The following is a 17966-nucleotide window of genomic DNA, read 5'->3' as shown; positions in this document are numbered from 1 at the left end:
GTCTCCTTCAGTACAAACATTCACAGTATATCCAAGTGAAATACTGTGAAACTGGCTACACGCAGTTATCCCATTATTGCTAGTGAAAATAGTATATAGGGAAACTACTGCACTGTACAGGTGCCTGATTTAGCTAATCAAATATTAAAACAGGAACATGCTATTGATAACAACTTCCAAAAGTTTATACATCAGGGCATCCAGGAAAAGTTCCAATGGCGTTTGTAAGTGACGCTAGTGATTGGAGTGCGACCTGCATATGTAGGCAGGAAAAGTGGTTGTAATCTGGTGGAGTCGCAGCACAGCCTTTTAGGACAGTTCTAGGTTAAAGATGACAATTCTCATACAGTCTCCCACCGACTGCGAGGTACATGTGGTAATCAGATTGTTGCATGCTCAGAATCCGTCATATAGCCACCAGCAATTGTGTGAGGTGTACAGGCCGGTCATCGTGAGCGAAGTATGGTCAGACAATGGTGCAGACAATTCACGTAAGGCCAATCCAATGTGCACAACCCCATACAGCTGAGTACAGAGTACATTTGGGGTATTTTGCATCACATCATGAGAGATCTTGGACCACAGTTCCAGCTTTGACTGTACAGACTTTCATTTTTTTGTTCAGCTGAAGAGGTTTCTGGCAGGACAAGGTTTTGACAGTTACACTACTGTAGTACAAATAGTTCCAGTTTTTGCTGTGAGACACACATATAAAATTTAGTGCCATGCTACAACAAATGCCAGAACATGGGTAGTGATTATGCCAAAATTAGGTTAGGAGTCACTAAATAATACAATAAATTACTACTGATATTCTTCCTTATTTATGCCTAAACAGTATGGACCTTGATTTTTTTGTTATCTTTGGTGTTATTATTATTATTATTTGTTTACTATTTGATGTTATTTTTCCCAAATTCACATTTTATCGCATTTTCTGGACAATATACCTAAAATTATACCTTCATGGTGTTTTAACCTATTGTTTTCAATTGTAAGTCACATGGCCTATGCCTGTTTGTGAGAGTTTGATACCTTGGAAGTTATTTTCCATACCTCCCTCTTTCATTTTAAGGTAAAGGGATTTTTTCCCTGTATATACTAAAGAGTGCAAAATGGCCACATACGGCGACGCACCCAAAAATTTTAAATCAATCTCATGTGACAGATACCAATATATTATGGCACCAAAAATTGGCATTATCTTCGTTTGACTTTCTTAGTGTTAAGTTTCCAAAATTTGCGTTTTTATTATAGAACATTTTTCTGCCAAATATACCAAAACTTATAAAGGTTTTTCCAATAATGATTGATTTTGATTGATTTGGTGTTTTAAGTACACTTTATGCAGAGTAAGGCTAATCAGGACTGGACCTACAGTTTATAGTGGGATCCGGAACATGGACCACTATGTGCCTCCACCGGGTATCAAACCTGGGACCTCTGTGTTACAAGGCAACAACGCTACCACTGCGCCATCGGGGAGGCTGGTTTTCCAATACGAATGATATGATTTTGAAATAAACTGGCAACTATGCTTCAAATATTATAACTGTCACTAGTTGTCATTTGTTTTTAGTATACTATGACAATTCATCATGGCTAAATACATGCTTCAAGAATGTTTGGTTATTATCCAAAAAGGACCATCTTAAGTGCTGTGACTTTGCTGCTTGGGCTTTAGAGCAACTTAAAACGGATCATAATTTTGGACAAAAAATTATATTAGATGAAGCTCATTTATGGTTAAGTGGATACATTAACAAACAAAATTGTAATTTTTGGTGTGAAAACAATCCACAAGAGATTCACGAGTCACCCCTGCATCCGCAAAAGGTCACTTTATGGTGTGTTTTATGGCATGGTGTTATCATCGGACCATATTTTTTTCCAGAACGAGGTAGGAGATGTAGTTACAGTGACTAGTGAGCAGTACCGATTGATGTTAACAGATTTTTTGTGGCCTAATTTATATGAAATTGATTTGGAGGACATGTGGTTATAACAAGACGGTGCCACATGTCAAACTGCTAATGCCACTATCAATGTATTGCAAGAACAGTTTGGTGAAAGGATAATTTCAAGGAATGCAATTGTCAGTTGGCCTCCAAGAAGTTGTGATTTAACTCCTTTAGATTGCTTTTTGTGGGGTTATTTGAAATCTATAGTCTATGCAAACAGACCACGGACCCTTGATGCATGAAGATTGATAACACTGTTAAGCCTTGTTTCCATGTTAATAAAACATTAAAATGCTGACCAAGGCAAACTTTTATAGTATAAAAATATACATAAAAATGTAACGTTGTTCACAACAAACTGTTGTGAAGTTTCGTCTGAAGAAGACCATGTTAGAGGGTGGAAACGTTAAGCTTTTATGTATATTTTTATACTATAAAAGTTTGCCTTCGTCAGCATTTTAATGTTTTTTAAGATTGAACATCGAACATTGCATTCGTGACATTAGGCCGGAGTTATTGCACAAAGTCATCGAAAATTGGATTCATCGAATTCACTCATGTGCACGAAGTCGAGGTGCACACTTAAAAGATGTGTTATAAAGTAAAAAAAAAAGTGCTCCCCTGTGCATAGCACCATGCCATGAAGGCGTATAGGGGGTGTGGGGGTAAAGCACCACACTTTCTTGATCCGGTCGCGAGTGGGGGTGATGTGATCAGCATCACGCCCCTGACTGCCTTTACCCCCCAGGGTTTCCCCAAGGTACCCATGTTATTCGACGCTGGGTGGGTGCCGGGGCCGCTTCCATCGTTAGAAAAGTTCCCGGATTTGAACCGGCCGGGGATCGAACCCGGGACCTTGAGCATGGTAGTCAGACGCGTTACCGACTGAGCCACCGCGGCCACAAAAAGATGTGTTATTCAAAACATAATGTAATAAACTATGCTTCAAAATAATATAAAAGATTTGGTTGTATCTGAAGTAGTTTTTATTTTATTCCATTGTAAAATCATATTGTTCTTATTGAAGAACCCTATACTTCCATTCTGCTTTTAAACTATCACTTTAAATTGTAGGTCACATGGTCTGCGTATTTCCGTGATAGTTTGATATGTTGTAACTGATTTTTGAGGAAGTTACTTTCCATTATTTCTCGCTCAACAAATACCAATGTTATGACTCCCCTGTGGTGGTAGGTGAGCACTCTATCTCTGCCAAAATCACACCACTTATCGCGACAAATACTAATGATGTGGCTCCCATGTTACGGTAGATACAAATATCGTGGGAAAGATGTGATTTAATGTGGCTGTCGGAATTATTCCATGTATAACATGCATTACAGTTTTCTCTTGGCTAAAATGTTGGAAAACTTGTGTGTTCTATATACACACATGGCAAATTTTGTTTCTTTAAGCCTAAAAAAGTAAAAATGTTGGCTTTCACTGTATTTTTCGTCATTGAAGCACATTTTTTAAAATTCGTGAGAAATGCCAACAATTCACATTTTATGCCAAATTTGCACTATTTCGCAAATTTGAACAGGTGAAAAATGTGTCCAGACATCACTGCACATTCATAAACACTACTTTGCAGCAAATAATATTTTTCACTGTTATCGTGTTTGCGAAAAATCAAGGTCATTACCAAGTGGAACTTACTTTCTGGATGCCCCTCGTATAAATCAGTAGATGAAAAGTGAAAGTTCAGCAGGGCTGGCAGAGAAAAATCGGTTACTAAAGATAGTGATACGCTTTTAGGATTTAATGATTAGAGTAATTATGATATTAAAATATTTACGAATTTATTATTAGTATTTTATTTCATAACATTGGACATAAACATCATTCAGTGACAGATTAATAACCATCTCTCACAACAGGACAAAGTGGGTCGTGATAGCACTTGTCAAGTTTTTATAACATTTACCAATGCATATTTCTGTTTCACTTTTTCGTGATATTGTTCAACATATATGTCCCGATTTGCTGGTTTCTTTTTGACATCAAAGAATAGTGCAATGCCATTGTAAACGTACTTGTGTAAACCCAGTATTACACCTGGATGATGAAACAAAGCCTTCGTATGCATTGCTACACTAAATAAGGTTAAATGAGCCAGAAGAGTAATAAAATTCCAGCAGCATATTTGCAGTGGTAAAGCAGACGAAGGCTTCCATTTATACATGAAAATTTTGTTGGATGCCCTGATACTAACATATCCCTTTCACAGTGGTTCTTCAAGAAAGTATACATGATTCCATTATTAGTAACAGCAGGTGTAAAAATAATACTCTTCATTTCTTAGAAATACATCTATTACCACCCCATAAGCAAATAAGGGTTGCCTGTATTTTTTAGTACATCACAACTCCTTCAAGAAAAAAAATAGCTTTACCTCAAAGCCCATCTCTCTTCTCTGCTTCTCTTCTGCAGATGATGGGTTTTCATTCAGAAGGTTTTCCAATTCAGAAGACATGTTATGGAAGTCCTGCAAGATTGTCTGGCTTGTCTATGCATGGATAGCACACAAACTTTGGAAAAACTGTCATCCTCTGAAACCTAGAATGAAGAAAACTAAAGTCATAAGTAGGGTAGGGTTGGGACATTGGTATTTAAACACTGAGTAGCTAAATAAAATTTGGGTAAATACAGGGTATTTATGAAAATTATAGTCATCTACCAAGAACAGCCATAGCTCAGTTCGTAGAGCATCTGGCTATCACTCGGAAGACCTAAGCTCATCCTGGGGCAGGTGATCTGCACAAGGGAAAATTTTCCCTGTTTCTGCATGGCTCTGAGGTTCACCCAGACTCATATAAATCAGTACCTAAAGGGTAAAGGCAGGATAATAATCAACATCACAACTATGGCTATGATCAAGAATATGTGGAGCTCTATACCTCCACACAACCCATGTGCCTTCACAGCATGTGCACAACAAAGAGAAAGAGGGATACATTTGCCTTTCTTTTTTCTTTAGTTATATACCTCAAAAGTAGATATTCATTACAAATTAAATGTTCCCTTTATATTTTGTCTTGAGACAAAAATATAAACATTCCTCTTTGCAATTGCTACAGTTGAACATCTGGATTCCCTACCAAACTTGTAAAATTTATTGTAAACTGCATTTTTAAATTATACAAAGCTTTCTATATTTCTATTCCTATTATATTTTGGTCATTCCAGTTGAATGGCTTATTGCAGAAAGGGACCTGAGTCACATTTTTGAGGTATCGGAGTTAATGGTATTTTTGATTTTCCTAATTACAGACACATCTTTCAGTGCAGAAAGGACGTCAGTCACACGAGGCTATAGCCAAGAAAATGCACAGTGAAAAGTGTACTTTAATGCAGAAAGGTACCTGAGTCACTGACTCGGGTCCTTTTCTGCAATAAACTTAGCCGTATTTATACGTTGTGCAAACTGTGTACGCTAATCTGTAATGCAGCTCGGGGCGGTAAAAATACTGTCAAACTTATCGACACCAGTAACATTAATGGTTTCACAACATGGTGGCCTCATGTCTACAAAAAAAATGTGGCATCTGTGAAAACTACCATGCGTTCCTACAAGAATAGGCAGTATTTTCAGATTTCCAAGTACCATTACTTTGAATACTGTGTTGAACATAAGGGTACTGTCAAAGTTTCCGAATTCATCAAAGGTTTGACGTCTTACACCTTCTATCTGTCCAAAGGTGCAAGAATTGTAATTCCTACGCCACGTATGTTTCCAGTTGCACTAAATTGAAGGACATACAAACTGCCTTGTCGTATGTACCAGATGACGTCAAAGGATTTTAGGAAGATATTCTTCAGTGGCCCACTACACGCGGCAATGCAACAGACTCAGATGTAGAATAACACATTCGTGTATGAGCTCGTACATTATTGTACTTCAAACACCGACAATAAAGTCCAGAAAGTGCAGTACACTGTCATTTATTGATGAATCTATAATTTTCTGTGGCATATATAACACAACCTAACCTAACCTAGCTTATGTGGCAACGACAAACGGGCGTTTGTAGGATATTTCTCATCTTTAGGCAGCGGTACATTTCTTTCTTACACTATCAATATTATATGATTTTTCTTGTTTTTCTCAGAATTGTGCAACTGTGACTCAGGTCCCTTTCTGCAATAAGCCATTCAGATATATATATTGCATGTCCTCACTTTCCTAACTACATTCTCATCTCTTACTTAGTATGGCCACTATTGGACCATGATATAATTCAAGCATAATTCCTGGTTTAAGGCGAACTTTCCAAAAATTCAAGGGTATAAACAGATGTTTTCTCTATTTCAACCTTACATATCACCACCTCTCACCTTCCCACAAATATAATTAACAATCTAAAGGGTCTGTGTGATTAAAGGCCGACACACACATCTCTGCCGTGGTGCAGATCACAATTTTCGTTTCATCTCCCTGCATCTTAGCATTACATGTTCTACACTGCTCGCCATTGTTGCCAATTGTCATTCCATTCCAGGACACACTAATGCAAACATAATTGAAAACAATAGAATAGCGCTCCAGCTTATGGCTCACACTGTTCAACAGGGAGATTAATTTGGAAATATAGAATGACGTAATGGTTGCTTCTTCTAGGCAGTGCATTTTCATTGGCTAGTTAGTAACTAGTGTGGCCAACTGTATTAATGAAGCACTTTTATATCATGGAAGGACAAAGACAAAGTGACTGTGAGTTTTGTTGGATTGGAAGCACCATATTATTTTAAGTACTTGACCGGTTTGATGTTGTGTGTGTGTATTGCATGTGTATGTGAGTGTTTGGTTAGTGAACATTGAATTCCATAATGCCTTTAGTACTATTGTTCATACTTCATCATTTTTGAATTGCTCAAAAGAAATAAATTATGTGGATGCATGAGCATTTCTGTGTTTCAACTCTCAGCTCCATCACATATTCTTGTAGGAATTGTACGAAGGAAGGAAGCTGGTATTTTTGCTGCTTAATGCGATGCATATTGTTTTCTGTGTTAAAATTGGCATGCTTTGATGGCAAGTTCATAACAAAAGAAAAATCTATGAGGCTTATTGTCTGGTGGCAATATATGTACTTGTTATTCTTTTCTTATTCTTGTTATTGTTGGGGAAGCCAGCATTGTTTGTAAATGTACAACAAAGCCAGCCGACTGTTGCCCATCATATAGAGGCAATAATACTGCTTAAGGAGAAGAGTTTGTGGTCCAATTGTCGAGGTTTAACAAGTTCGCAGCACAGGTTATTAGTTCTCAAACCAGTGGTAGTGTCAGTCGTATATCACATGTCCTTGCAGTTCCAGTACCAGTGTGGACGGGCTTATTGGGAGTGAACAGTTAAAATGCCACCAGGCCAATTAATGCAATGGAAAAATAATACATTGTTTACTTTATTTGAAATCACACAAATAATGAATCACTATGAAGAAGTCTTCTTTGCATCATTTTGGGAAATTTTAGGCATGTGCTAGTCCAAATTTAGCGAAGTTTTAGTCCATATGTATGTACATATAAAGCCACTTGTTAGCACATATTAATCCTAGCCCTCGTTATAAAGCATGGCGTTTAAAACTCAATGTTTAAATAGAGCTGTGTTCTCTAATTTCCTTGTTCTATGAACAGATGTGCCTCAGTGCACTGTAGCGATTTTTCTATCGAACAGATTAGCAACACTGGTTCTTGCGTTACGCTGCACCGATCACGGCAGAGATATGTGTGGTGGCCTATACAACGTATCCACAAAATACAAATTCAATTAAATGGCATACGTATACACACACACACATACACACACATATATATATATATATATATATATATATATATATATATATATATATATATATATATATATATATATATATATATAAAATATTTAATTTCAGGTGCGGAGTAGTTTACATTTGCCATTTCACTTGTTCATGCCCGAATTACATACATCTACAAACACAAGTCACAAATGTTAAGGAATACATTAATCAACAAAAAAAAATGTTAATTGTATAAGAATTTAAAATTCATATTTTAATTTTTTGAAATTAATTTGTTGTATTTCCAGTGGTACTCTAAAAGTTGGTAGAGTGTGCTGCAGGCCAATATTTTAAATATTAATAAAATAACACTTTATTAAATTGTGAGTGTGGCATCATGCACCCATGACTGATCACAGGATAATATACGGACAATATTATGGGTGTGTTCCGAAAGTCTTAACAAAACAAACACATTCAACTAAAATAACTGGGCTTGTGAATCTAGTAAAACCAGTTATTTTACAGGCTTATGGGATGTTCTAGGCAAAAGTGCAGGCACAGCATTTTGTTTAGAGAAGGTTTCCACATGGTGTCCAGTGGAAGGAATGTTCTTAATGGCAAAAATAAACACTACTGCAGACACTGTTACTCATTTTAATCACATTCTAAGAACAGTTCAGGCACACTTATCTTGTGCATGTTACTTCATATCGCTATCTGTTAAAATTATACTACATTTTTGAACTAGATCAGTTTGAATCCATCAAGCACACATGTTGTCTGCAAGCAGCAGACGATTCTCATCAAACAAACCAGCCTCCTGGCCTGTGCGTTTGGTGAATCTCGTTCTTGCACGAAATGCACAGAATCAGACTTTTGGAACAGCACAATGAATCTCAAGAAATGCACTGGGATGGCCAGTTACCAGAACTCGTTCAACGCGTTAAACTCGTGCGACTTTCGGCACGGGCCCTATACTCTTGAAAAAGCAAAGATGGAGCATATGAAAGTTTCAAGCAATCAGGGAGCATTTATCTTAAGTGATCAAATGTATCAATGACCTAGTCAACGGAATGAAGACTTTATGACAGAACAGGGGTTCCCAAACTGTTTCGTTTCACGACACCCTTAGTGTTTCAAGATACTTCTGCAGCTCCCAAGTCAGAATGTAAGCCTATATAGCACTTGTAAGGCTCAGTTAGTGTAGTTTGATTGTGTGCCTTAAGTTAAAAAAATAAACACATATTTCAAATTCAGAAACATTTTACATGTAAAAGGTACTAAATAAGCACATATTTGGAAGTGTCATTTCAGTGAAAATATTGGAACATTTTGCGACACCTCTGTAAGCCACTTTGATAGAATATTTTCGAAAGTATTTTTCTGAACATATACATGTAGTCAATTTGCAACCACGTGAGTAGTGAAACTTTTAGTTTGCTTTTGTTTACATGGTTAATATGGGTCCATTTCTGCATCAGAAGAATGAAATGTACACTACATAATTACAAGCAAAATTGCACTAAATGTAGACAGGAATGGTATTTTTGGGAGTCATACTAGCAACACCACTGTTTTGGATGTAATACAGAATTTGTGAAGTAGTACGGAATGTAGTTTCTCTTTCCCCCTGCTGAACTTTCATCAATTATTTGCAGATTATCATGTGAGGCTCCTAGGAAGTTCTGTGCTCAAGACCAGATCAAGATGTGATCAGGTGTTTAAAGAATTTAGGGGCATTATTCTACTGCTAGGAGACCTAAAGGTGACCCACTTAATCTAACAATGAAAGGATTTCAGAATATTTTATAAATACCAAGAGCCCTAAACCTAACCTGATTAACATAATAACAAAAATATTTAGGAGTGAAATAATACTCCTTCACATCCCACGCATGTGAAATAAGATGGTAGCAGCAGTCTGTATCTAAGACAACAGTAAATGAATGACTGCTTGCAAACAATCAGATAGAAGTGCATGGGGGGGAAAAAATTGTTCTCCAGAAAAAGTGTAGTAAGTAGTCACGAAACCTCTGAAGTATGTGTTAACAGACATAATCAGAAATCAAACCATGTAATAAACCACAGTGATCTAGTCGGTAAGGACCAGCCCCCGTGACGGAGTGATTAGAACATCGTGCTACAATGCCAGGGGTCCCGGCATTGAATCCAGGTCTGGGCATGAATGTTTGTGAGTGTTCATTCATCAATTTCATCATATCATCACTCATCCCCATCTTCGGAAATTAGCCAAAAATGGCACAAAAAGCAAATCTCTCACACTCTAGTTGGTACGGCATTTGGGAGACCCAGGTTCAGTTTCCAAGGTGGGTGACCTAAGGTTGGAATTTTTCTGTCCTTGTCCCTGCAAAAAGTGGTTCCGGGCATTGCCTGGGGTACCTGGGGGCAACCTTCGGAGATAAAGGCAGATGAAGGATAGTGCTGGTCACATCACCTCCAAAAGAGCAGAGATCGAAAATGTGTCGGGTCCTACCCCCACATCTACTAAATGTGCCTTCATGGCATAGTGCTACACAAGGGGGCTTTACCTTTTACCTCACTACGTAAAAGTGCAGTGGGCATGAAAGAATTGGAATTAAACAATAGGCACTTGGACAGGCAGATGCTGATAATGATAAAGATCTTGCTGCAACTGAAATTCAGTTGCTGGTGCTGAAAATAATTATACTTTTTTTTTGTCAGGTTACACATGTTGCTTTAATTCTGTTAGAATTTCGACAATTTCTTGGTTGTATCACTCTTGATTTTCTGCCGCTCTTTACTAATCATGATAATGAGGATGAGTGATGATCAGATGTGATTGATAACGGTACAGACCATGTTTCGTACCTGAAAATTTTGTTGATGGGATTAAAAGCCAACCAATTGATATGCTTGGCCACAGAGCCAGCAAAATTGACCTTCGATACAAATTGGAAACATGCTTGTCATGAGGATGCTGATATATTCAGATATATCATTCAGCATATCATTGCCATATATCATATAGGCCCCTACATGGGGTGTGTTTGTAGTTCATACGTGATCCATGTACATTTACACAATGCACAATTGCAAACATAAACTTTCATATTTTTGCATTTCTTAGCATTTACACATGGTTCTACACACTTTGAATGTGCATGCAACTGGTTCAGACACATAAAAATTGTGGAAGTATTTCACGATAGAAGTACGCGGGCCAAATATCATGACTAAATACATCAGATATTCAAGATTCTGCAAACAAATTCTGTGAACAAATTTTATGTTATGTAAAACATGAACATATATTAATTGAAAAAAAAATCAACATAAATTTAGAGGGGTACATTTGGTCACCACCCCAAAATGGGTAACGGTTTCGAATGTTGAATGATTTTTTTCAATGTTTTTACACGTTGTACAACATGTATGTATAATATGAGATGTAGTTTCATTATTTATGAAATGGGAACTTATTATGTGCAGACAAAAATGTTATGCTTTCTTTTCTACATAATGATTAAATAACAAATATTTGCTCATGCTCTATCTCTCTCACTCTAGTTATGCAGCATTTTATTTACATATAGTAGCTCTTGGCTTCCAATGAAAACAACTGAGTAAACATGTATTTATTTGGGCAAGAGAATGAGTGTTCATATTGTTGTTGTTGATTAGGTTTATTTTACTTCGCTTTTCTGCCACTCTTGGTTATCGCAAAAATGAGGATGAGAGTGATATATGATGGAATTGATGAAGGCCGGGATTCGAACAGGTGACGAGCTCGCATTCCTGTTCCTGTGTGTTGTACTCTGCAGTGAATAATGAAATTAAAAAATTATTCCAAAACTCAAAAACCTAAATGAATATATTGAAGAAAATACAAAAAGGTGTGTATTGTTACCTGTTTTTTCCCTTAAATATATTTAAATTTTGCCACCTCCCATCACTTTTTCTAGCTGTATAGATTTAATCACAATAAGTAGCTAATGAACTTAAGTCATGAGGGCAATCATAAACAGAGGACTCTGGACTCCAGATTTCACAGTGCCCTGCAGATGCACTTGGAGAAAATTATTTTTATATTCTTATTGTTAGCATTGCTCTGCCATCACTTTAATTAACTTCTGTCATGACAATGAATGTTGATTAAATTAAATGGGTGAAGGGTGGATACAAAGAGATGCACATGCACAGGTCAGGGCTTGAACTCTGATCCTAAAGTAACGAGATCATGAGATGGAGAAATAAGGGAAATCAAGCAATGCAAAATTTTTGAAAAAAAGTTAATCATACACAAAGATGGTGTTTCAAAAAGCAATTGAACATTATCACTGGGGGAAAATGCAGTTTGCTTTACGGATGCCCACATATCCGAATGGTTAGCCCTTTCCTCTAGGGAATGCAAGCCAGTGGATTTTTTATTTGCTTTATTTTACTTCACTTCTTGTGCCACTTTTGACTAATTTGTGAAGATGGGGATGAGTGATGACATGACGAAATTGATGAATGGACACTCACAAACATCCATGCCCATGCCGGGATTTGAATCTGGGGCCCCTGGTGTCTTAGCATGATTGATGTGCTACGAGGACCAGCGTTACCCAGTGGAGGCACATAGTGGTTCAGTTCCCACTTTAAACTGTAGGGCCAGTCCCAATTAGCCTTTCTGTACATAAAGTGGGCTTAATACACCAAATCAACCAACCGTGGGGGAGTGGTTATCACAGTGCACTATGAAACCAGGAGTTCCGGGTTTGAACCCCCACCTGGGGATGGGTGTTCTTTGTGTTTGTCTTTTCCTTAATTATATCGTATCATCTTCGCGATTAACCAAATGTGACAGATGATAAATTGATGAAGGCGCACACACACAAAGAACACCCATGGCAAGCCGGGATCTCTGGCTTAGTAGTCAAATGAAATTGTTTCCTATTTTCAAAAGGTGGTGGGAGTTACGTGTACTTCCATTAGAAATACTGGGTGTTAAAGTGCGTGTGTGTGTGTGGGGGGGGGGGTTATCACCCACAACAACCACCCTTTGGCACCCCTCGGATTGCTACACCAAGTGTCAAGGTCACTGCAATCGAATCAAACCATGTAAAAATTGCTGGTATGAATTAAGAATATAGAGAATGTCTCCAATTTCGTTAATATTTGGTATACTAACTACATTTGGCTTGCTAATCACGAATCTGTTGTTAAAATGCCATGGTCATGAGTAAAAATTGTTTAATTACGTCTATATATGACGCAAAATTACATTCTTCATTACCGCATTCATTCTCCATACTTGAACATAACAGCCATCTTTGATGATATGAAAATGTGATGTTCAACATTTGTTGCGCTGCCACACTGTTCCTTCCTTACTTGCAGAGCATTAGTTGTTGTGTTGCACTCGAAGAACTTTATTGTTTGAAGCATGGAGGAGCAGAGGGGTGATAAAATTGTTAGTGTGCAAGATTGACTTAAGTGGAGTGCGGAGGAGGATGGACGTGGGCTAATTACGAAATTCATAGATTTCGGTGTTTTACCAAATGAGGGGGTTTACATACGTTTGGCAATGGTGTTCGAGCGTTCGTCTAGAAAAATGGCATTTTGCGCAGTGAGGAAGTAGTGCTACACAACTTATATTTTGTAACAACATGTGCACATTGGAAAAAGATTTAACTGATATCTCCAGGAATCTTTTCCCGGTAAGCTTAGAGTAAATAAGTATCTTGAATTTTGTTAATATTTGCTATATTAACTAATTTTTGCCTTCTGATCAGTACATTATGCATGGTTAGCCCAACAAACTATTGACGGATAGCCCCAAAAACCATTGACGAAAAGCCCCACGAACCATTTCCGGCAAGGTTAGGTTAGGCAAGATCAGTTATAATTTTGTTCGTAAAACAATGCATTACAGATTTTAAAGGAAAAAGGTACCAGTTTCATAGATCGGAGACATATTAAAATAGCATACTTTCTGTTTCGCATGGTTCGTACTTACCAAGTGTGTATTGCAGAACATTGTTCAAGGTGCCATTATGCTATTTACATGAAAACCAACGTAATTTTTAACATTCTGAGTGTTTTTTTTTATTATTATTCCTCCTTTCTATGCTTCTGGAACACACAATATGGCAGGCACATCTTGACTCACGTTTCAACCTTCTTCACTGAAAAATACCTACTATCGTGTTCGTCAACATTGGAAATTATACATTATGCACGGTAGCTGACCGATAGCTTCACGAACCATTCACGAATAGCCCCACGGACCATTTCCGATAAGGTTAGGTTAGGCAAGCATAGTAAAAAAAATGGGGGTTGAAACACTGACATGGACTTACATCATCAAACGTACGCTAGCATCTGGTTGGGTAACACTTTACTATACCTGAGATGGATTCCTTCAAATTTACAGGAGAAAGTACTTACGGAATTCATTTTCTGGAGTGTTGTTGATGTTCCGGAATGTAGTTTTGGTCCATTTTAATGCGAATCCATGTGGTTTTATACAAAAATCTCTCTCCAACGTGCTATTTCTACTCCCGCCATTTGCAAGGAGTGCTAATGGAACCTAACCTAACAGGCCTAACCTAACCTAGTAGGCATACCTTGTCCCCGTAAGTAAGTTATAATTTTGTAAGTAAGTAAGTAAAAAAGTCAATTTAAAATTCCTCAAGTGTTTTTAATTTTTAAAAAATTATTTCCGGACGCGCTATTGCTGCTGCCGCAAGCTATCGCCATGTTGTGTGTGGAATAAACAAGAACAGTAAGTACTCGTAAATGTAAGAAATATACATTATTTTCGTTACAAATTCCATTATTTCACCTAAATAAGTGTTCCGGAATGCAGAATAGCACGTTAGCAATGTAAAAAAGTGCGAAAGAAATCATTCCCAGGTGTCTCAGGTATAGTAAAGTAGTACCTCTGGTTGTCGTAGGGCAAGCAAATGAAAGTCAATGGCAATTGTGCATCGGTGAGATATTTCTCTTGAAAAATACATGATTTCCCGGCAAATATATTCCACGATGAACGTTGTAAAATTTGGAGAAACTCATTTCCGTAAGTAGTTTCTTGTGTAAAATTGAAGAAATGTGTATCCGATGTATGAAACTGTTACCAAAAAAAAAAAATTCGGTAAAAAATCTGATATTCCCCGGACACCTATAACTTCTTCATTTTGTCAATTTTTAACATTTGTACTTACCTATCTTCTTTGCGGAACATTCTTTAATGTGTATTTAAGTTTTTTTGATCAAAGTAATTGCATTTTTTTTTTTAAAAAAAAAAGAAGTGTTTTTGTAACTAAAGAACGTACGTTTCCGCAAATGGTTTGTGGGGCTATGCGAGAATGGTGTGTGGGGCGATGCATAATTTTTTCGAAACCAATTTTTAACTATTGTAACCTATACGTGACCCTACCTAACCTAACCTTACCGGAAACGGTTCATGGGGCTATGTATGAATGGTTCGTGGGGCTATGCATGAATGGTTGAATTTCCGGTATGAAACATTCCCACATCACACAAAACACCTTCCATATGTTAGACAATGCTACAGGAACGTATTAACGTAAGTAGTTTATTCTGTAAAAATGAAGAAATCTGTCCGGGGAATATCAGATTAGTACCAAAAATTCAAATTATATCAGCTTTATTTACGATTTCCAGCCGTGACAACAACAGATTCTGGTAATACCCAGATTCGTGATTAGAAGGCAAAATTTAGTTACTATACCAAATATTAACGAAATTGGAGACATTCTCTACATTCTTCATTCGCTCCAAATTGCATTCGTAGCAATTAAATCGCAATAAAACAAAAGGAAATTGGGTCCTTTTGGTTTTAGGCTTCGCTCTCTTCCAGCTTGAATTCAATGTTAATTCACCACTCTAAAGAACACACATATATGAAAAATTCTGCATAAACCCCTGGCACTGATACGCTGTGGAATTACATTACACCCAAAGTATATACCACTGAAGGTACTAATTTTCTTACACGGAAACAAAATAACCAGCCTTACACAACTCCATGTTCGAGGTGAACATAAACAAGAGAGATGAAGAAACAAAACAGTAACCAAAGCGCCAAAATTGCCGCAGAGTTGCCAAATCAAAATTAGAAAAGTGCTTCCTTCTAAAGTAGAATGGCCAAATCCGGAATCCTAATAGTAAAAAAAAAAAACCGGAGAATCCGAATTTCGGAGTCAATCCGGAATTCAGATGCAATCCGGATTTCGAATTCCTAAGGGCCGGTTTATCAATGTCCAGTTATTGTTTCTGTTAACTATCTGCCAGCTGCAGAGGGGTGTGCGGGACATAATATTTTTCCGACTTTGTCGGGAATTCGCGAATTTTTCCCGTCCCGATTGTTCCTGATTTCGTGCCTAATGTTCGACCAAGGACAGGCAGCAGCAAGAATGAGGCTCAAATTTGCTGCTACCACGTAATTCGTCTGCTAACCAATGACAGAGGATGTTACAAATCTTAAGAACAAATGAAGACAATACAAACCTGTGCCCAAAATGAGTTTCAGTTAACACGTGTAACAATAATGCGTGTACCAATATTTTTGTTTTCTTAAGCCCCTATCACACGGAACTGGATTTCTAGTTGGAATGCTCTAGTTGACGCTGGACTGGCTACCCATTTGCTAGTTTTCGCCTCACACGGTACTTGTTAAACCGTACATGTCGATAGTCTTTCGTTCCCATAATGGCGGCCGCGCGAGATGTAAACAACGTATCACTTCACACTTTTAAAATACGATAATTATCCAACCGAGAGGAATATCGCATCGCATTAAATGGTTTGAGGTAGAGAAGAACGGCGCTGATAAAATACATACTTTACAACGTTTACTGTACACGTATGGAAGAATATTTTAGCTTTTTCAATCGTAAACATGCCTTTCGTGTTGTATGCACTCCGAAGCCACAGACAAAAAAAGGCAACTTTACAAACTCACAGATTATCTTCACATGGCCAAACTTTGCTCTGATTGGCTGTTCCACAGAATCTAGTCGAAGAAGTTAGTAGCAATTAGAACATGTCCCATTCCTCAAAACCAGTCAAGCAGTCAGCCAGGCGGCCATGATTTCCAAATAGAAAGTCAGTTCATCGCCAACTAGGCCATTCCTACTAGAAATCTAGTTCCGTGTGATAGGGGCATTACATTAAAGCCCCTATCACACGGAACTGGATTTCTAGTTGGAATGCCCTAGTTGGCGATGAACTGACTTTCTGGGTAGGAATCATGGCCGCTTGGCTGACTGCTTGACTGGTTTTGAGGAATGGGACATGTTCTAATTGCTACTAACTTTTTCGACTAGATTCTGTGGAACAGCCAATCAGAGCAATGTTTGGCCATGTGAAGATAATCTGTGAGTTTGTAAAGTAGCCTTTTTTTTGGGCCGAGTCTGCTGCCACGCGCGTGGCAGCAGCAGGTATGAGGCTCAAATTTGCTGCTGCCACGTAATTCGTCTGCTAACCAATGACAGAGGATGTTACAAATCTTAAGAACAAATTAAGACGAGTGACCGAACTGTCACAAATTGACGATACAATACAAACCTGTGCCGAAGATGAGTTTGAGTTAACACGTGTAACAATAATGCGTGTACCAATATTTTTGTTTTCTTACATTAATTGAAGTGAAAATTTTGCCCCCAAAAATGCAAGCTTATTATGTATTTAGAACACGGAGTATCGTAGACTAGTTGGAATGAATGTACAGGTAATTTAGAACTTTTTTTAGAAAGCATTTAGCGATATTGCTTTAGGTAATTCTAACAGATCGTAACCTACTAGGGACCTAAACTTGACTCGCGTAACAGAACTACTAGATTTTGAACAAAATGTTAAAACATTTTTGTCTAAGTAATCGCTAAAACTTCACAGTATGTGTTACAGACGTAATTGCATACATAGCATGATAAAATCGCTATAAATCAAAAATAAATTGGTTTGTAAAAAACGTCTGTATGCACACTAAAGTAGTGAAAGAACACGTCGACAAATGCTAGCAACTCCAAACTTAATGATGTAAAATTATAGTTGCTGTTGTAGAATATCATGTTTGGTGCTATGTTCCCTTTCGGAAGTCTTCAGACTGTTCTGCGTCACAGAAAGGTAACAAACGTGGTATCGGTTCCGATTGTTTTATGATTTCTCCCAGCACAAATACTAATTATTGTTGAATTTTGGAAATCATTGTCACACGAAATTTGAACCTTCCTTAAAGTAATGATCA

The 17966-nt window shown here is 37.5% G+C and overlaps 1 protein-coding gene across 1 annotated transcript in view; it reads right to left on the bottom strand.

The window, feature by feature from the left end:
• The window catches only part of LOC145999305 (uncharacterized), a 37929-nt gene extending 33415 nt beyond the window's left edge, over positions 1-4514 (bottom strand). The window contains exon 1 of the mRNA XM_083136245.1: positions 4357-4514. Within this exon, the coding sequence (XP_082992371.1) occupies positions 4357-4437 (81 nt within the window). The 5' untranslated portion in view covers positions 4438-4514. The remainder of the gene's footprint in view (positions 1-4356) is intronic.
• Between the last annotated feature and the right edge of the window lie 13452 nt (positions 4515-17966).

Source organism: Lepisma saccharinum, chromosome 15 (genome assembly GCF_977018435.1).
Source record: "Lepisma saccharinum chromosome 15, izLepSacc3.1, whole genome shotgun sequence".
NCBI classification, from domain to species: domain Eukaryota; kingdom Metazoa; phylum Arthropoda; class Insecta; order Zygentoma; family Lepismatidae; genus Lepisma; species Lepisma saccharinum.
Note: the sequence above shows the minus strand (reverse complement) of the source record. Positions and strands in the feature narration are given on the sequence as shown.